Here is a 21,793-nt window from a genome sequence, read left to right as displayed (position 1 = left end):
AGAGTTCTCCGCAAAGGAACTGACTTCATTTGAAAGAGAATGTGGAGAAAATCAAGCCTAAGGGCACTCCTGAAGACAACAGCTCCTCTAAGGTGAACTAGGCCAGCTAGTTCACCAGAGAGAACCAGGGCAAGAGACAGCTGAGAAGGACCCTTCCCTGATCAGAATAAGCCTCAAAAGCTGGCCTCAAAAATTACCCCTGTCCAAATTTAATTCTATGAGACTGCTGAGCAATTCATGCCCCAGGGCATGTCAAAACAGTAGAGCAATCAACCAGTAATTAGTGGAGCCTAAGGGTTGGGTATAATACCAAATGAGGCAGACAGCCTATCGAGAGATTAGAAAAAGACAGTCAAAAAGAGCACTGCTAAAAGCACTGTTATCCCAGTTGTAGATCAACTGCATCTGTTCTAAGTACGGTACTAAGTCAAGCAAGATTTAACTACTATATTGCCTGCTAAATTAGGCCTGCCTTTTTATTAACCTCACTTTAAAAATCTGAATATTATTATTTTGATTTTGAAAAAAAAAGCCCCACAAAGAAATCGTGCATTACTTCTTTAGATTGGTATGAGAAATTATACGCCAAATGCCATTCACTTTCATACCATCCTCAAGAATGTTACACATAGTACATGTCATATGTTCCCAAAAGTACATTACATTAAAAATTCTAATGTGCTTTAGGCTTTCCACACTACTCTCTGAATTTTCTGCTTTTTAAAATTTACATTTAAAATATTTTCCCTAGGTTTTAATCCATAATTCAAAAATTTTACATTTTATCTTTATACTTTGCATTCTCTAAACTACTCTCAAGTTAATAATTTCCTTATAATGATATATAACTAAAAAAACTAAATAAGAAATTCCTTATTACATAATAATGGAAGGGAAAAATTAGAACTAAAAGAAAGCTCCTAATTTATGAACACTTTACAAATAGTGTAAGATTCACTGTGACAAATGAACACACTTTTATAAATGTCAAAGAATATTAAGATAAAACTTTTATTTATTTTAAATGTTATTTATTAGAGTCACAGGATAGGATCAAACTTAAGAATCACTTATAATTTACTGCTTGATCAAAGTTAACATAAAAATATAACAAATTATATTGTCAACTCAAACTGACAAACCACTTCCTAAAGAAAAACATTCTGCAGTAAGCTATCATAATTTTTCCTATGGAGTGTTGGCTAAGAATGTAGTTATACTGTGCCACAAACAGTTAAAAGCAACATTTTTAGGTAATGTGAATAAGATATACATAATTACTCAAAACAAATATTAGGGTTATTTTCTCTGAAAAGTTAGCTTGCAAATGAAAAGAAGAAACCCAAATCCGCATACGGTGATAGCCGTCCTCTTCAAAAGTCTACTATTCCATGTAGATACTTCTTCCTTTAACGGTATACGAGTTGGATCATCTTCTCGTTCATTTTGCAACTAATGTTTAGTATGGGAAAAATGAAAAAGTTAATGTGCAGTACAGTGAAAATAAAAATATCTTTGATTTTAAAAAATATCAAAATATCCATGTTAATTACTTGATTTAGATGTAGCCTAAATGCAAGATTCCCGTGGAAGATTTAAAGTAAAGATTCAAAATCTTAAAAGACAGTCTTTCTTTCAACCAGGATCCCACTATAGTAGACTATTAGTTTTACATTAAAAATAAATGCTTCTGGGCTTCCCTGGTGGCGCAGTGGTTGAGAGTCCGCCTGCCGATGCAGGGGACGCGGGTTCGTGCCCCAGTCCGGGAAGATCCCACATGCCGCGGAGCAGCTAGGCCCATGAGCCATGGCCGCTGAGCCTGCGCGTCCGGAGCCTGTGCTCCGCAACGGGAGAGACCACAACAGTGAGAGGCCCATGTACCGCAAAAAAAAAAAAAAAAAAAAATGCTTCTATAGATTATTACATTTTAAAAACATGTTTTTATGTCAGGAGATAAAGTTCCTTTAATGTTAAAGTTTCGATTTCTACCTATAAGGAACGACAGTCGTTTTTCCCTTTGTATTAAATATCAACTGATTTCTTACAAAAAAAGTGAACCTTATTAAAAAAGGTATTGTTATGGCATACCTGCAGTACATGAAATTCAACAGAAACTAGAAGATTCGATGCTAACACTAGAAGTATAATCCTTTATTTAAATATATTCGCAGGAACAAATGTTAACAAAAATTTCAGTGGTTCTTTTTGCACGTCTCAACAATGAAAGTACATGACCCAGTCAGTTTCTAAATTCCTATACATAGAACTTTCTTGCTAAAGAAGGCCTCTCAACTCGTGTGTGTGTATGTGCACGCGCGCGCGCGCGTGTGTGTGTGTGTGTGTGAGTGTGTGTGTGAGAGAGAGAGAGAGAGAGAGAGAGGGGAGGGGGGAGGGAGAGGGAGGAGATAGTTGCTGGGGAGAGGCAGAAGAGGGAGAATGAGCAGAAACCAAAAGATCCTTGAAAGATAAAAAGAATCAGGCACATTTACAGAGTGATATTTACTAGAAACATCCTGTGCTGGAGTGGTGACATACGTTCAACATTAGCAAAAATAACTACTTCTCAAATCTACAGTGTAAATATTTAATTAAAAAACCCTGCAAAATTAATTTCAAATTTATAGTAGAAGATGGACTTCAATGCCAATCTCATTAATACTGTATTCTTGGTCTAACTTCCAAATGGCTTCATTCAGCAACAGATTCCTTTTTGACACTGATGCTCCATTTACTGGATCCTGAGACAGTCATTCCTTTTATTAACCAATTACTTAGAATGACCCTTTCTGACAGGAGCCTGTCAGTGTGTTGGTTTGAAAGAGAATGATGTGGTGTTAGAGTCTGGCCTTGACCTCTCCCACCCTCTCTGTTACCTCCATATACTTATCTATGATAGCCCATATGTTTCTTTTAAAAAATCCCTTCTGTTATTATTGGTAAACTCTAAAATATCATAAGCTTAACAGGCATGATAGCATACTCCCAAATCTGGAAGCCTCATAGTTCTCTAAATAAAATCTTATTTGGTGATTATTACTTGTTTAAGCCTAATCCAAAGAAAACCCAATGCACAGGCTTGCTGCAAAATTAAGACGCTCCTGCCCAAAGAACTATATCTGCTGTTATTATGAACCAATGAATATGTTTTCAAGGCCAGTCCTTACACAGAAATGTATAGATTCAAGGTAGAAAAGACCAAAGAAAAACAACCTTCCATTTAGCTAAAGAAAGCTGAAAATTTTCTCTATTTATTAAAATAAATATTATGGTACCTGATTGAATTGTTCATGTTTTCAAGTCAAAGTTACACTCCGAAAGCAGTGTTTCTTAAGAAAAATCTGGGTGCTCTCTCTAATTTCATCTTAATCTTCCACCCCACCTCCCCAGATGTTTTTAGTTCATCTTGGAGAAAACAAATAATTACCAATCCTGAGACAAAGATGTCTTAGGGAATTTCTTACACTAAACATTAAAGGTTGGTGCTTTGCAGGAAGTATCTTTACACAAATCCTTCCAAATTTCTCTTGCATCCCCATGAAAAACACCATGCTAATAAGTAAAATCAATACCATTTCCCTTCAATTCTTCTAGATGATAGATATAGTGAAGATGAATGGTGCTATAATTTTCGTGTTGTCAGCAAGTTCAGAAAGTATAAAATCATAGTTTTGCATGAGAAAGTTCATTTGGGGAGTGCTGTGTATTAAAGGAACACAAAGTGGAAGTAGAGAGAATAATTAGGAAACTAATGTGTAGCACAGTTGCCTGACATACAGGAGGCACCCTTAGGTTTGTTGAATGAATAAATGTCAGAGATAATACAACTTCTAAGATGCCTTTCTCTGGAAAGGAGTTATCATCTACAAAATATGTGAAATATATTGCTCATTTGTCCTATTTTAAATGTCTTTATCCCCCTATAATTTTGTAGAATTTGCTTCACAATTTTCTGCTCATTTTTAAAAAAGACTCCTTTTGACTGAACATGTTAATAGCTAGAATGACAAATTGCCTGGAACATGTATAAAGTTTATTTTGAGGAAAATAACTTTTTTGATAAAATACTAATGAAAATATTAAATGACATGGGTTGATGCTATAAAAATTTAACGCATAATCTAATGTTCACATCAGATATTTCACAAAAACTTTATCGATATCAAATATATTTATTAGACATGGAGACTCAGAAATGAGTTCTTTAGTCAAGTGAAAGTGTTGCCCTTTATTATCTACCTTCAACAGAGTTCTCTATTTTAGCAGCTTAGGTTTTGTTATAGCCAGTTTTCTTAAAGGGGGAAAAAAATCACCTGTCCTTAAACCAAAATACATACTTCTATATGAGTATAGGAACAAGAACCAAAAACCCATACTCTTTTAAAAAGTTAAATTATAAAAGATACCATAAAAAGTCTAGAAGGGGCTTCCCTGGTGGCACAGTGGTTAAGAATCCACCTGCCAATGCAGGGGACACAGGTTCGAGCCCTGGTCTGGGGAAGATCCCACATGACGCAGAGCAACTAAATCCATGTGCCACAACTACTGAAGCCCACGCACCTAGAGCCCGTGCTCCACAACAAGAGAAGCCACCACAATGAGACGCCCGTGCACCAGAACGAAGAGGAGCCCCCGCTTGTCGCAACTAAAGAAAGCCCATGTGCCCCAACAAAGACCCAATGCAGCCAAAAAAAAAGTCTAGAAAATAGAAGGAATATTTTATCCACAACCCTACCTCATTAACAGAGCTAATAACATTTCATCTTTGGTAGTTTTTTTATATTCACATTTATATATGTAAATAAAAATTAGAAATAGAACTTCTTTAACAAGCTGATATATTCTTTTCATTATATTTTTTAACTGGCTGTATATCATTATAAGAAACGGTTATACCATAATTTATTAAATCATTCTCGTATAGGACATTTACGTACATATAATTTTGGAATCATTAAACTAGTACTATTAAAGATACAAATATTTTTATGGTCCTTGCCACATCTTGCCAAACTGTTTTTGAAAGTGGTTTAGACATCAGTCTCACATGAAAATACTATGTTTGATGAACTATAACCAGTAATGGGTAGGGTAATACATTCCCTGATAATTTATAGTATGAAAATGATATATCACTGTTCTTTCAGTATGCATTTCATTAATGACCAACAAAGTTTGTTTCCTATGTATATTTCTTCCTTTGAAAACTGTCCTTTCTCCACCTGTCTAGTGGGAGCTTAAGTTGCTCGTCAGAACTGCTTCATTGTCTAACATATTATGCTGTAAATAATCTTCCCCCTTTTTAATTTTAAATATTTAAATACCTTCTGAATTAAGTCTTTTAGTTTGCAGACCTCTTCACTCAAGTCTTCAACATTACTAACCAGTTCTTCACAAACTGAAGTAAAATTCCGGGGAGAAGCCCATTCTAGTACTATCTGTTAATATTTTCAAAAGTTACATTTTAAAGAATGGAAAGCAACTTTTCACAACTTTATATCCACAAAAAGTATACAACATTATCAAATATTAAATTACATAACTGAAAAGCATTTTTTTATTCAGGATAAATCCTGACACCAAAAGAACTCAGTATTTTTATATAAATAGTCAAATCAGTTTCCTGAATGCATTTATTAAATATATATATATATCACCATGGAGACTAATATTAGTAATAAAAATATTTATGGTGAATAAAGTCATGAAGGTTTGAAGAATGACATGATTCCCATATTAGTGTTATATAAAACTCATAGGAAAACAAGTGCATTAAATATTTTTCACTATATGCAAATAGCTAAAACCAAATCACATGAAAAACTTTACAAAACAAGTTTGCTTTTACAGGTCACTTACACTTTCTCTATTTAAAATTTCCTTCATTAAAAAATCCTTATATTGAAATGGTTTTTAATAACACTCAACACACTGTTTTGTTTCAACTTTCACTTGGGTCTCCTGTCACTTTATATTTTAAACAATTAAATTCCCTTTAAGAACAAATGGTAAGTTCAATACACAGATCAGTTTAACTTTTGGTCTGACTCATTTTCCTTTTCTTGAGGGCTAGAACACAAAGTTTTTCAATTAATTAGTATAAAAAAGTAATATTAAATAAATTGACTTATTTAGATCTTAGGTGATTTTACAGAGGACACAGTTTTACCAGATCATTACAGTTTATTGAGTTATCATTAACTTATCTGGAATGTTCCCCAGCATTCATACTTTACTTCATTTAATAACTTGTAGAATACCTTCTGAGAATTTACAGGCAACTCAGTAATAATGTTCTGTACAGCTGTTATTAAATGGCCACACTGTTTGTTTAATTTCAGAAGAAAGTTGAGGAACTCATCACCACTAAAGAGAGGAAATAAAAAGGAATCACTAATATGAACAATTTACTCCATTTTACTTGGCTAGTTATTCAATGTCTAGTCATAACATTTATTAGATTCTTTAAAAAAATATTTGTAGAATAGTTACTTTGTATTAGCAACTGAAACAGACTTTGAGCATACAAAGAAAACCAAGCATCCAATCTTGAGGATCTCAAAGTTCAGGATGAGAAGCAGACATAGAATTATAACATTGTTATTCACAGGGACATATGAAGAAGGAACATAAAAGTGCCAGTATTTGAATGTCTATTATGTGAAGGCACTGCACTAGTTATTTTACATTTATTATTTTTTAAATTCTTCCCAACATCTCCTGTAAGGTAGATGTTATTAACAGTAGTTTATAGTTGAGACATCTAAAACTCAGACATAATGAATCTAGTATAATGGGAATAGGGATTTAGTTATGCTTCATAGAGTTCATACTTGAACTGAGTCTGGAGCTTAAAAATAAGTTTGTCAGGTAGGTAAGGAAGAAAAGAGATTCTGGACGGAGAGAATAGCAGGTGCGAAAGAACAGGGGTAGTAGGTCTCCAAGGTATAACTAAAGCACAATTATGGGAAAGTCGTAAGAAAGGAGGCTGTACAGGATCACTTGTTTAAGGAACTTTCGTGACATGCTAAGGAATGGAATATTATCTTTTGGATAATGTACAGTTACTAAAGAATTTTAAACAGGAAAGTAGAAAATCAGATTTTCGTACGAGAAAGTTTATTTGGGGAGTGGTGTGGATTAAAGGAAAACAAAAAGTGGAAATAGAATAATTAGGAGACTAGTTTAAGAAATGTTTAGGAGAATAAACTGAAGAAGTTGGTGATGGATTGCACGTAAAAGAAAAGGAAAGGTCTAGGGTTATTCTAAGTTCTTTGGTTGCAGTGGAAGATGGCACTACCAAGCAGGGAAGTGAATTTGGGGGCGGGTGGTGGAGAAAGAAGTGGGGTGAAGAGAAAGCAATATAGCATAATAATTAAGAACACAGTCTCTAGTGTCAGGAAGACCTGAGTCTGAATTCAGCTTCCACAGCTTTATGATCTTGGGCAAACCTAATCTTCAGCCAAATATTTCCGTATCTGTAGAACTGAGGTAAAAGGAGTGTCAGGAGGACTGAAGGAGGTAACATGTGAAAAGCACCTAGCATTCTGTCTAGTATATATATAGCATTTAAACAAACTTAATAATGATGATGATGGCAATGATATGAGACATGTAGGTGGCAAGTAGAAACGTCAGTCTTGTAGGTACTTATCCTGGGGTCCACAGCCTCATGAGGCTACACAGAATTCGGGGAGTTGATGAACTTACATGGGGAAAAACTACATGTTTATTTTCACTAACCTCTAACAGAATTTCAGTCTTTCCTGCAATTATGAATATAGGCACAAACCACAGAAGTATCAGAAATGTCTATAATTTTGGTCACCAGTAGAAATCAAAACAATGGTCATGGAGGGACCACAAAGAAAAAAGATACATATTGTGAAGAGGGGAGAGTTGATAGGGGTAGAAGAAAAAAGCTATCAAAGGAAAAGTAGCCTGAGAAAAAGAAAATCAGGAGTTAAGGTCTGTTATGAAAGGTATTGAAGGGAATAGATTCAAGATGGAGGAAAAAAGTCAAGCATGTTAAATAATTAGGATTAGTCCAATGATTCAGACAATGAAGAGATACTGATGACTAGATTAGTTTCAAAGACAGAAGCCAATTTATTGTGAAAGCTACAAAGAAACTAACACAGCCAAATAGAAAAGGGGACCAAGGATAAGAATAGGTAACTCAGAGGAAAAGAAAAAAAATTTTAAATGGATAATAAACATGGGATTAAAATAAGATGTTATATTCTAGTGGAATGACAAAAATTAGGTAGATCATTAGTATCAAGAGTTGACAAATCTGTGAGATGACCTTTCTGGAGAGTTATTTAGCAGTATCTATTATAATAAAAATTCACACAAAAACTAATACAATGGGACTAAAAGCTACTTCTGAGTCAAAATGAAATTCTTATAGGTAGAAGTTTTGACTGTACACTGTACAAAGTTTCTTTCATGCTGTTTCTAGGAGGAAAGGTTATAAAAAGCAAGCAAGGACAACCTCTAATGAAACTTAATAGCAAACTTTTCTCTAAGACACGACTTTTATATAGTATTTTAATTTAAAAGAAATCTTTTCTCTTAGCTATTAGATTGAAAAATAAACAGTTTATACAAAATAAAGACTTTAAACTTTACAAATATAATATATATATAATCAAGTCACCAACTATGAAAAGTATCTGATGACTGCTTTATAAAAGCAAATTGAAATAAAAAAATTTAGATAAGCTCTTGTTCTATCTAGCAAAAGTGGTATTTATAAAAACATTTCCAAATAAATATAATTCTTCTTTATTAATTTTCTTTCTGCTTTTTGCTCAAGAAAGAACAGAACTTGAACATATTTTTCTGTCGAAACAACAGCAGTCATTACTTGTATTAATTTTTCTGTTTCCATGTAGTGTTTATATAAGGTATACTTAAAACTTATATTTTAGTGCTCTTTACTCAAATTTTATTTATTATCAATGAAAAAATAAGTACTTGAATAAGTAATTCATTAATGCCCTATATATTTTTTATGTAATGATTCTTAAGGAAATTAAGATCCATTGAGAACTGTCATTCAAAATGATAGCAGGTATATTATTCTAGATAGTCAAAGCACACATATATATGTGGAATATAAACTTATAAGCTCTTATTCTCAAGGAAGACTAAGTTAACAACTCAGTTCAAATAAGCAAATACTATTATTAACAAAATTACATAATCTTAATGGATGAAAGCAAAATATATACCTTTCTTGTGATGTATAATTTTCAGGGCCACTGAATATGGATAGGCAAATTATAAAAAACACAACTCAAAAATGTGCCTTTCATCATACACTGTGTGACTGGCTGCCCAGCCCCCACCCCACAGCTGTACAACCTACATACCTTTACATGGCAGCCCTGATAATTTTGTACTTATTTAAGGATTTCAAAATAAGCAGATATGGCATACGTATGGTAGACTATATTATTTGATCAAATTGTCATGTCTTCTACTGAGCCAAATACTACCAGGCCTCTCTCTGCCAGAGGATTACAAGAGGCTTGGCCATATGACTTGCTTTGGCAAATAAAATATGACTGGAAGTGACTATGTAACTTTTGAACAGTTCGAGGTGGGGCTATTTCTCCAGCCTGTTTTCAGAATAATAAGGAGGAGATTCACTGCAGCTGATCCATGATATAGGCGATCAAGAAATAAACTTTGTTTCTGTAAGTTATTTAGATTCAGAAGTTATTTGTTACTGCAGCACAACAAAGTGTAAGTTGACTGAAACAACAGGCCATATTTTAAAAATGTGAAGTTAAGTATTAGGATAAAATTTATACTTTAAATAAAGGTACTCCAAACAGAAGTACTATGTGCTCACTGTAGACTATCTGGAAAAATCTAAAATTACCAATACTTTTATCACCCAAAGATAATGACTGGTAATATTTTCTTACAGAATATTTTCTTATAGTACACATTTTCTTCTAGTATTTTTCATATGAATATATACAACTGGCATTATACCTCACACTCTGTTTTATATTGCCTTTTATATTATTATGAGTATTTTTCCATGACATTAAATCTCAAAATAATTTAAACAACAGAATAAAATAATTATACTGATGTAATATAATCCAACCATTCACCTTAAATATTTAGAGTTTCCAAGTTTATATTGGATGAATATTTATAATAGATGTGAACAATGTATTTTTTGTGTGAAAATTTGCATCTATACAAATTTTTTTTGGAGGAGAAATCATTTCCTAAGTAGACATAATTTTGAGATGCTTTTGATACATTTAAGTAAGTATCAAAAAGGCTCAGGAAAAAGGTCTGGGCAGAAACTGCTGAAAATGTCAAGACATGGGTGAAAATATTTGTGTTCAAAATATCTCAAAGTAGTAATGAAATGGTTATTAGTATTTTTAGATTGCATTCTCTAATTCTGAAAACATACTAAGGCCAACTGTAGAAAAAAGTAAATGTACTGTGCATGTGTGTTCCTGTAACAGACTATTTTATAAAACTGAACACATAGAAGAAAAGTATCTTAAAATAAATCAGTAGCTAAATTGTTGAAGTCACATTACCAGAAGATTATAATCAATCAGTTCAACTTTTCCTGCTGTTAGTTTTCTTATGACTTAATGACTAATTTCTTCCTTAAAGAATGACTTTGAACAAATGGGAAGTAAAACCTTTTCCATAACAGCATGTAAACAAAGTCTGTGATTTAATAACAAGGTCAAATTCCTGAAATATATGTCCGCCAGTTTTATTTTTTAAAAAATTCAGCAGTTTTAATAAGTGAACCATTCAGGATTCTGTACATTCTTTAAGTCTATTAAATCTCAACAATGAAAATTCATAGAGGTAACTCTGACATCATACAAATAAGTTATATTAAAAAATTTAATTTGCAATTCAGTCATGTAGAACTCAGAATATTCCTTCATAGAAGCAATAAATTAGAAAGTAAAGAAAATGAACAAAGAGATTCAAAGTTTGCTGATTTAAGTCCTCACAACTGAAATCCTTTACAATGTACTTAGATATTTAAGAGATGCAATGTTATTTTGAAACAATGATGAGGCATTATTTTGAATATAGATCATCTTGTTAAAAGGAGATACAGTTAGAGAAAGGGAAATAATTTTGCAATAACATTTTTAAAGAAATCTGGATCATCTAAATTATCCCCTAGAAGACTTATCTAAATTTTAAAATGGTGTGGAAACTTATTATTCCTATGTTTAATTAATGTTTCTCATAGTTGCAATGTTAGTGTTAGGCAGGCTACACTATACTACTGCACTTGTAAGTATTATATTTTATAGACTTGGATGAACTTCAAGGAAATTGGGCTGACTGAATAAAGCCAATCAAAAATGGATACATACTGTATGATTGCATTTATGTAACATTCATGAAATAACATCATTTTAAAGATGGATAACAAATTATCGATTGCTAGTTTTAGGGATGGGGGAGGGGTGGTGGGAGCTATGAAGGGGTAGTATGTGGTAGCATTGTGGTGATGGTATGTTAAGTATATTGATTGTGGCAGTGGTTATGAGAAGCTACACACATGACAAAATTGCATAGAGCTATACACACATGCACACACACACACACACAAATGAGCACGTGTATAACTAATGAAATACAAATACAAACCAGAAAAATGTCAGTTTCTGGTTTTGATATTGTACTATAGTTATGCAAGATAACTGGGTATACTGGGTGACACTGGGTGAAGGGTACATAGAACCTTTCTGTACGTCTCTGCAATTTCTTGTGAATCTAAAATTATTTCAAATAAAAAGTTAAAAAAATCATTTACTGTTCCACAATATGTTTAAAAAATCAAATACCATTATTTTCAAAATAAATTTTAGATTACTAATATTGCTACTAATCAGTGTTTGACAAGTTTATAATATTGAAATGAACTTTATATATTGATAACATAATTTCATAAAGAATAAGGCTGAAAATAGAGCTGAGTACATGAGAAATGCTTTCTTATTGCCCTAAGCAAAAATATTACCCTCTGAATCTTCAATCTGACATTTATATGATTTAAAGAGAGTAAGAGCTACACTATGAAAAGCATGGGATCTTTTAATTAACTCATTTAACAAAATGCAATGGAAAAATACAACAAAAATATTTCTATGTAAGTTAAGAAGATGCATTAGTTTTGCTTCTTGGTAAAAACTGACTTTATAAAGTAATTTCTACTTCAGAACACAATATATCGCAAAATGAACTATCCATATCCCTGCCAAAATGATGGTATTAAGTAAAATAACTTGGACATTATCAAAATTCAATTAAAAAAGAAAGTTGGTTCTAAACAGTATTAATGTAAACCAGTAGGTTAATTTTACCTGATTTCCAACTTTGCCACTTCAGGTAATTCTCCAAATTTTATCTCTTCTACCTCTAGTTCTTTAAGAGCAGCCATAATTTTCTGCTGATCTCTACTGGTAATTCCATTCTAAGTAGAAATGATTTTAAAGTACAATAAGGTAGTCATACTTGAACAATATACAAAATTACTGAAGAAGTTTTCTACTTGATTAATTAACATCTTGAAAAAAATAGATACATATTGGAATAAAACCATACTGAAAAATATACGTTTGCTTGTAACTGGACTGACTAGGTTACATCACTAAAATGTTTAGATATATAGTGACTATAGTCAATTTTTTGCATTATATAACAATTGTGATGGATTCTAAAAACAAATTACTAGATTTTAATATATAATGTTTCCAGAAAACCAGAGTAAAACAATTTTTCCTTCAAAATATTATTTAAAATGTTATCACTGATTAACTGAGAATTAAGTCTTCTTTTTGTCTATGTTCTACCTTTAGAATTAACTAAATTTTCTATCCTGGATTTAGCTAAGTAGTAGTATGGTTTGATTTTCAGTGATGGTAAAGATTTCAAGTTTCCAATGTGCTCATACAGGAAGATCATTCCTTTTTATGTATCCTACCTATTAAAGTATCTCTGATATTTCCCAGAGCTATTTTCAAATTGTTACTTAATACTACTCATTAGCAAAATAATAAGTCTTGGTCATTTTGAGAAACTAGCAAAAGGCAGTATTTGAAGAACACGTTTATACCCACATGTACAAAAAACCACATCTTATTTCTAAGTAACCTGTTTTATACTGTTTTACAGATCTATTTCATGTTTAGAAATAAACCACCAGTTTTAGTTGAGATGTCATAACTAATCTGAATGAAAAAAAACAACTCTAAGTCTTTATTCTTTTTTTTAACATCTTTATTGGAGTATAATTGCTTTACAATGGTGTGTTAGTTTCTGCTTTATAACAAAGTGAATCAGTTGTACATATACATATGTCTCCATATCTCTTCCCTCTTGGGTCTCCCTCCCTCCCACCCTCCCTATCCCAACCCTCTAGGTGGTCACAAAGCACTGAGCTGATCTCCTTGTGCTATGTGGCTGCTTCCCACTAGCTATCTATTTTACATCTGGTAGTGTATGTATGTCCATGCCACTCTCTCACTTTGTCCCAGCTTACCCTTCCCCCTCCCCGTGTCCTCAAGTCCATTCTCTAGTAGGTCTGTGTCTTTATTCCCATCCTGCCCCTAGGTTCTTCATAACCATTTTTTTTTTTTTAGATTCCATATATATGTGTTAGCATATGGTATTTGTTTTTCTCTTTCTGACTTACTTCACTCTGTATGACAGACTCTAGGTCCATCCACCTCACCACAAATAACTCAATTTCATTTCTTTTTATGGCTGAGTAATATTCCATTGTATATATGTGCCACATCTTCTTTATCCATTCATCTGTTGATGGACACTTAGGTTGCTTCCATCTCCTGGCTATTGTAGATAGAGCTGCAATGAACATTTTGGTACATGACTCTTTTTGAATTATGGTTTTCTCGGTATATGCCCAGTAGTGGGATTGTTGGGTCGTATGGTAGTTCTATTTGTAGTTTTTTAAGGAACCTCCATACTGTTCTCCATAGTGGCTATATCAATTTACATTCCCACCAACAGTGCAAGAGGGTTCCCTTTTCTCCACACCCTCTCCAGCATTTATTGTTTATAGATTTTTTGATGATGGCCACTCTGACTGGTGTGAGCTGATATGTCATTGTAGTTTTGATTTGCATTTTTCTAATGATTAGTGATGCTGAGCATTCTTTCATGTGTTTGTTGCCACTCTGTATATCTTCTTTGGAGAAATGTCTATTTAGGTCTTCTGCCCATTTTTGGATTGGTTTGTTTGTTTTTTTCATATTGAGCTGCATGAGCTGCTTGTAAATTTTGGAGATTAATCCTTGGTCAGCTGCTTCATTTGCAAATATTTTCTCCCATTCTGAGGGTTGTCTTTTCATCTTGTTTACGGTTTCCTTTGCTGTGCAAAAGCTTTTAAGTAAGTCTTTAAATATTCCTAAGGCAACTTAATATTGGAATGGAAGATTTTAGATATGGTTATCCATAATCATATCTAATGAGGAACCTAGCAAAAGATCACTCACAGTCTATAGCTGTAGGATTTTTTAAATAGAAAATAAAAGGATTCAAACTATTAAAAATATGAAAGATAATGTCTGGAGTTTTTGAAATTGATACTAACCTTTGTAAACTCATCTTTCGTCATGGTCAAAAGATGTCTTAAAGTTATATCCCTTTCCTGTAGAAAAGAAAAAAATGCCACCTTTCTATATAAATGAAAAAGTAGAAGGGGAAGTAGGCAACTGTACATATAAGTTAGTCAGTTATATGCTACCCGCCTAAAAACTTTCAACTACTGGGTAGATAGTAATGAGTATAATAATATGTATAATTACTAAAAAAAATATAAACATAACTAGTTTCCCAGATTCAGAAAAAAGTATTACAACTTATATTTGCTTACATAAAAAGAAAACAGCTCTATAAAATTTGACAGAAATTGTTTTATGAATTTTTAAAATTTATAATTGTATAATATTAATAAAATTTGGTTTTACTGAATATTTCTCAATTAGGAAGTTTCACGATTGTATAATGAAACCCAATTCTAAACTGCCTAAATGAATGTGCATATTCTTAAGGAGAGCCTGTCTTAAATAGTGCTTTACTGCTGCAGTATCAGCTAAATGGCTGATAACTGTCATCTGCTCAAATCCCATAATGCATGCCTAAAATACCTACAACAGTGCTTCACATATGATCTAATTTAATATTTATGACAATCCTACACTAGGTATTACCATCCTTATGAAAAAAAAGGAGATTTAAGTAACATATTTCAGTTAATAATCATTAGAGCAAGAATCTGATACCTGGTTTGTTTGGTTTAAAATCATGCTTCTAATATTCTATACACAAAGATCAGCAACTGCAAAAACAGACTAAGGGCTTAGATGTACAAGGAGTTCTGTGATGCTTTGGGCAGTGGGTAAAAGCCAGATTCTAATTTATGTAAATTTCTATAATAATAAATTTTCACAATGCTTGTAATTTTAAAATGGGATGTATCAATACTACAAGTTATGGAGAAAAGTACATCTGTCACCCCTTCATAAGCATGCTTATGAATTAATATTTAATGTTATGTTAACCAACAAATAAACATGCATACATAACTCACCATAGCTTAAACAAAATCTTACCTTCAGTAAATCTGTCATATGTTCAAGTCCAAGACCATGTAAAAATATTTCCAGATCTCCAAATGCTGTATATGAACTATACATATTTATAGCAATGTCAATTTCAGAACAGACTATCAGTGCACAAATAATAAATATATATTTATGATGCAGAGAGAGAATGAGAATAAGAATGAGTAAGCATGAGTCTATGTAGAATATACAGGCATATGTCGTTTTACTGTGCTTTGCTTTATTGCTTTATCTGCAGACATTGTTTTTTACAAATTGAAGGTTTGTGACAACCCTATGTCAACTAAGTCTACTGGTGTCATTTCTCCAACGGTATCTGCTCACTTTGTGTATCTGTGTCACACTTCGGTAATTCTTGAAATATTTCAAACTTTTTCATTATTATATTTGTTATGGTGATTCTTGATGTTGCTATTATAACTTGCTGAAGGCTCAGATGATGGTTACCATTTTTTAGCAATAAAGTATTTTTTAATTAATATATGTACATTGTTTTTGTAGACAGAATGCTATCGCACACTTAATAGACTACAGTATGGTGTAAACATAACTTTTAAATTTGCATAACTCACTTTATTGTGATATTTGCTTTATTGTGGTGGTCTGGAACTGAACCCCAATATCTCTGAGGTATGCCTATATTTGCAAATTTACCCACTAGACCTATGTTATACAAAGGAATAAGAAAGGTTTCCTGAGTGAAGATTTAAGTAAACAGAGAAAATGGTGATAGTAAAATGAAGCTCATTTTTCCTAAGAAGGAAAATATTTGCCAATATTTATACAATTGATCCCTGAACAACACAGTTTGAACTGTGCAGACCCACTTACACATGGAGTTTTTTCAATAGTAAATACTATAGTACTACACAATCGTGGTTAGTTGAATCCACAGATGTGGAACTGCAGAGATGGAGGAACCTTGGATACAGATTTTCCAAGGACAGGGTCAGCGCCCCTGTCCCGGAATTGTTCAAGGGTCAGCTGTATTCCTTGTGAGCGGTCTGTACGTGAAAATCTCTTTAATTGTAGGAAGTAAAAATTTACTAACTATTTTAAATGTAGGTAAGTAGAGGATAATGCTGTGGCCATGTACTGAACAACTGTGTTCAGGGGAAAAAACGTATTTTTATTTTTAGCTTATAAAATCAGAAATCTGCTATAAAGAATTAGAGAGCAAGATGCAATCTAGTTTGAACACTAACAAAAATATAATCTTAGAACCTTTTAGAAAAAAACTGTATTGTTGATATTTTATTTAAAGTAAAAAATTATTCTCATTACTGTTAGTACATGTATGTCAAATTTTTCTAAAATTCTGGAGAACAAAGCACTTAAATTCAGACATTTCTAAGTAATATTTTTAAATGCTTGTACAAGTTTAAAATATATATTTTAAATAAGTCATCACATTTACTATAAGTAATAAAAAACATGCACAATTTTTACTCATTTATAGGTATTGTGTTGAACAGAAACATGCTATGTTACCTAAATATGTGATCTTTATCAGAATCTGTTCTCAATAGTTTACAAATAGTCTCTTCTTTAGTTAGCTGTTGAAGCTTTCCTCCCCAAGGATTTAAAGTCAAGGAAAGAAAGTTGAAGATCTGAAAAAAGTTACAGTAAAAATTAAAGCAAGATAGTAATTAATATAATATTTTCAACGATATAAAACAAAACTAAAACTTCCATTTTGGTAAGTGAATCAGAAAGACTAAGTATTTTTAAATACATTTTTTTTTTTCTTTTGCGGTATGCAGGCCTCTCACTGTTGTGGCCTCTCCCGTTGCGGAGCACAGGCTCAGCGGCCATGGCTCACGGGCCCAGCCGCTCCGCGATATTTGGGATCTTCCCAGACCGGGGCACGAACCTGTGTCCCCTGCATCGGCAGGCGGACTCTCAACCACTGCGGCACCAGGGAAGCCCTAAATACATTTTTAAATAGAGAGAGAGAAAGAAGCACGACTAAGGTAAACAAATCTCAACTGTACACCTTAAAGAGATGTGAAATTTCTTAGTTTTCAAACTTCTTAGTTCTAACTTTTTAGCAAGCCAAGTTTAAGTCATATAATCAGCCAAGATACAAAACCAAATCTCACTTCAAGAAACACTTTATGACTCAAAATAATCTTTGATGTTCATAAATTTCTTAGTATGTCAAATTCACTGTCATCTACCCTAAATTTAATGATGCAGTATATTAATTAAAAGTTTTCAAATTTCCAAAGCTTAGTAGAAAAACTGTTAATTTCTTTTTAAAGTTTCACAGGGCTTCAGTGATTAGCATTTACACTAGAATAATTTTGGAAATGTAGATCTGAGTTATAAAATGATAGGCATGTTTATAGGCTGCTTAAAAATAGAGGAAGTGGGGCTTCCCTGGTGGCGCAGTGGTTGAGAGTCCGCCTGCCGATGCAGGGGACACGGGTTCGTGCCCCGGTCCGGGAGGATCCCACATGCCGCGGAGCGGCTGGGCCCATGAGCCATGGCCGCTGAGCCTGCGTGTCCGGAGCCTGTGCTCTGCAACGGGAGAGGCTACACAGTGAGAGGCCCGCGTACTGCAAAAAAAAATAATAATAAAAAAATAGAGGAAGTTATTTTACATGCAACAAAACTGGCATGGTCTGAGTATTATATGATGGAAACTTTGGAATGTTACAAGTTTTCAAATTCAGAAACTCAGTTTTAGAACTTGAACTATATAACTTAGATTTACAGTTGTACTATATTTGATCCTTGCTTAGAAATTACACACCTTTGGCTGAAGGCTTTAATATTCAGACCAAAAGTTTACATCAATAATTTAATGTATGGCAAATATTTATTACTGACTTTAAGATCTGAATGATTGTAAATCATATACCCAAGCATGTTATCAATTTATTACATACCTTGTCAAATGTACAGAGGTAAATGTAGCTTAAAGGATTTAATTTTTAAATTGTTTAATATGTATTAAAATTTTAAAACAATAGTTTAATTACATGTGCAAATTTTGAAATTTTACTAACTGTCAATACACTAATTTTTGAAAATCTGAACCAGTTGGAAATGTTTAAATAAACATTTAAAGTCTATTACAATTTTATTTCTAGGGCTAGATAAGACTTTATTATCCCTTTATATAGTTTTTAAATTACCACATTATAAATTCCTCTTATTTAGTGAAAGATAAATATTCTAGTAATATAAAGTTTTCATTACCTGGCTGGAAGAAAATTACACATTGAAACATTTAATAATAGCCAGATATACTATTATTTTAGTAGTAAGTTCTAACAAAACAAAAGTTTTACAAACAATAATATAGGCTAAGAAAAATTAGTTTAATAACAGGATACCTCTAGATGTTTATTTCTTTTTGCAATCTCACTTGGTGTCTTTCCATCTTTGGTTTGTATCATTTTATTAGCTCCAAGTTCAAGCAACTTCAAAACTACATTTTTATGACCCTGATGTGCTGCCCATGTTAAAGCCTGTAAGTAGGGGGAAAAAAAGAAGACTGTTTAAAGAGAGGGAGTGTATATGACACAGAGGGGAAAACTTTTCAACAGTATTTATGGCACAATAAAAAAGTGAACATGGTTAATTAATGGAATGATGCAATCTCATCATTTCACAATAAAATGTAAACCTATTTCCAAAGTTGTAATTGCAAAGCAGACTGCCAGTGTTCACTGATTTTGTAAGACCAAATAATGTTTTACACAGACAAGTGATGTTATAGAATAAAACGATTTATCTGCCAATCACAGAACTGTTTTCTATAAAAAAGAATTCCATTTGTATTCCAGAATCCAGGCTTTGTAGTGTGTTACAGTTTCTTGTGTCAAGGGTGAGGACCAAGAGAAACAGATAATTTCTTTTTTCCCATTTAAGCTGTTGCTTTTCTTCACTGAACAGCAATTACATCCCAGCCCTTCTATAATTTTTACTTCTTAAAAAACCTCCCTTGTGGACTACTGATAATAAGATATTAACATCCTAGAGATAAAAAGGAACACTGTACAATCGGTTCTCACAGTATAGCCATTCTCATCCCGGGTATTAACTTCTGCTCCATGAGCAACAAGGAGAGCAACAACCTGAGGGTGACCATTCCGTGCAGCATACATGATGGGAGTCATAAGTCTCCTACAGAGGAGGAAAAAAAGAAACTGTGTCAATGCTGCCCTTAACAGTTCTTCAAAGCCATGAAATTTACCATACATAATACCATCAGTGTTGTTTTGAAAGTAAAGAAACATGAAAGCTTTTCAGAAATCAGGGGATCCGAAAATCCAATTTTCCAGCAAATAAATAAATATAAGGGAGATTACACTCTTAAAAGTATTGAATGCTTACACAGCACCCTCTAGTGAAGAAATGTGGGTTTTTTTTAAATTCTTGAATTTTATTTTATTTTTTTATACAGCAGATTCTTCTTATTAGTCATCTATTTTATACACATCAGTGTATACATGTCAATCCCAATCGCCCAATTCATTCCACCACCACCACCAACCCCCCCGCCTCTTTCCCCCCTTAGTGTCCATACGTTTGTTCTCTACATCTGTGTCTCAATTTCTGCTCTGCAAACTGGTTCATCTGTACCATTTTTCTAGGTTCCACATATACGCGTTAATATATGATATTTGTTTTTCTCTTTCTGACTTACTTCACTCTGTATGACAGTCACTAGATCCATCTGCGTCTCAACAAATGACCCAATTTCATTCCTTTTTATGGCTCAGTAATATTCCATTGTATATATGTACCACTTCTTCTTTATCCATTCGTCTGTTGATGGGCATTTAGGCTGCTTCCATGACCTGGCTATTGTAAACAGTGCTGCAATGAACATTGGGGTGCATGTGTCTTTTGAAATTATGTTTTTTTCTCTGGGTATATGCCCAGTAGTGGGATTGCTGGATTATATGGTAGTTCAATTTTTAGTTTTTTAAGGAACCTCCATACTGTTCTCCATAGTGGCTGAATCAATTTACATTCCCACCAAGAGTGCAAGAGGGTTCCCTTTTCTCTACACCCTCTCCAGCGTTTGCTGTTTGTAGATTTTCTGATGATGCCCATTCTTACTGGTGGGAGGTGATACCTCATTGTAGTTTTCATTTGCATTTCTCTAATAATTAGTGATGTTGAGCAGCTTTTCATGTGCTTCTTGGCCATCTGTATGTCTTCTTTGGAGAAATGTCTATTTAAGTCTTCTGCCCATTTTTGGATTGGGTGATTTGTTTTTTTAATATTGAGCTGCATGAGCTGTTTATATATTTTGGAGCTTAATCCTTTGTCCGTTGATACGTTTGCAAATATTTTCTCCCATTCTGAGGGTTGTCTTTTCATCTTGTTTATGGTTTCCTTTGCTGTGAAAAAGCTTTGAAGTTTCATTAGATCCCATTTGTTTATTTTTGTTTTTATTTCCATTACTCTAGGAGGTGGATCAAAAAAGATCTTGCTGTGATTTATGTCAAGGAGTGTTGTTCCTATGTTTTCCTCTAAGAGTTTAATAGTGTGCGGTCTTACATTTAGGTCTCTAATCCATTTTGAGTTTATTTTTGTGTATGGTGTTAGGGAAAGTTCTAATTTCATTCATTTACATGTAGCTGTCCAGTTTTCCCAGCACCACTTATCGAAGAGCTGTCTTTTCTCTATTGTATATCCTTGCCTCCTTTGTCATAGATTAGTTGACTATAGGTGCATGGGTTTATCTCTGGGCTTTCTATCTTGTTCCATTGATCTATGTTTTGGTTTTGTGCCAGTACCATACTGTCTTGATTACTGTAGCTTTGTAGTATATTCTGAGGTTAGGGAGTCTGATTCCTCCAGCTCCGTTCTTTACACTCAAGACTGCTTTGGCTATTTGGGGTCTTTTGTGTCTCCATAAAAAATTTAAGATTTTCTGTTCTAGTTCCGTAAAAAACACCATTGGTAATTTGATAGGGATTGCATTGAATCTGTAGATTGCTTTGGGTAGTATAGTCATTTTCACAATATTGGTTCTTCCAATCCAAGAACATGGTATATCTCTCCATCTGTTGGTATCATATTTAATTTATTTCATCAGTGTCTTATAGTTTTCTGCATACAGGTCTTTTGTCTCCATAGACAGGTTTAGTCCTAGGTAT

General features: G+C 33.1%; 1 protein-coding gene across 1 annotated transcript in view; it reads right to left on the bottom strand.

Moving 5' to 3' along the window:
* Positions 1-1,299: 1,299 nt before the first annotated feature.
* The window catches only part of ASZ1 (ankyrin repeat, SAM and basic leucine zipper domain containing 1), a 79,940-nt gene continuing 59,446 nt past the window's right edge, over positions 1,300-21,793 (bottom strand). The window contains 9 exon segments of the mRNA XM_004269851.3: positions 1,300-1,452; positions 5,322-5,435; positions 6,258-6,363; positions 12,384-12,493; positions 14,636-14,692; positions 15,657-15,732; positions 17,160-17,278; positions 19,013-19,147; positions 19,694-19,805. Coding sequence (XP_004269899.2) covers positions 1,300-1,452; positions 5,322-5,435; positions 6,258-6,363; positions 12,384-12,493; positions 14,636-14,692; positions 15,657-15,732; positions 17,160-17,278; positions 19,013-19,147; positions 19,694-19,805 — 982 coding nt within the window.

The sequence above is a fragment of the Orcinus orca genome, chromosome 9 (genome assembly GCF_937001465.1).
Source record: "Orcinus orca chromosome 9, mOrcOrc1.1, whole genome shotgun sequence".
Classification (NCBI taxonomy): domain Eukaryota; kingdom Metazoa; phylum Chordata; class Mammalia; order Artiodactyla; family Delphinidae; genus Orcinus; species Orcinus orca.
The sequence above is the reverse complement of the archived record's forward strand: the minus strand, read 5'-3'. Positions and strand labels throughout refer to the sequence as shown.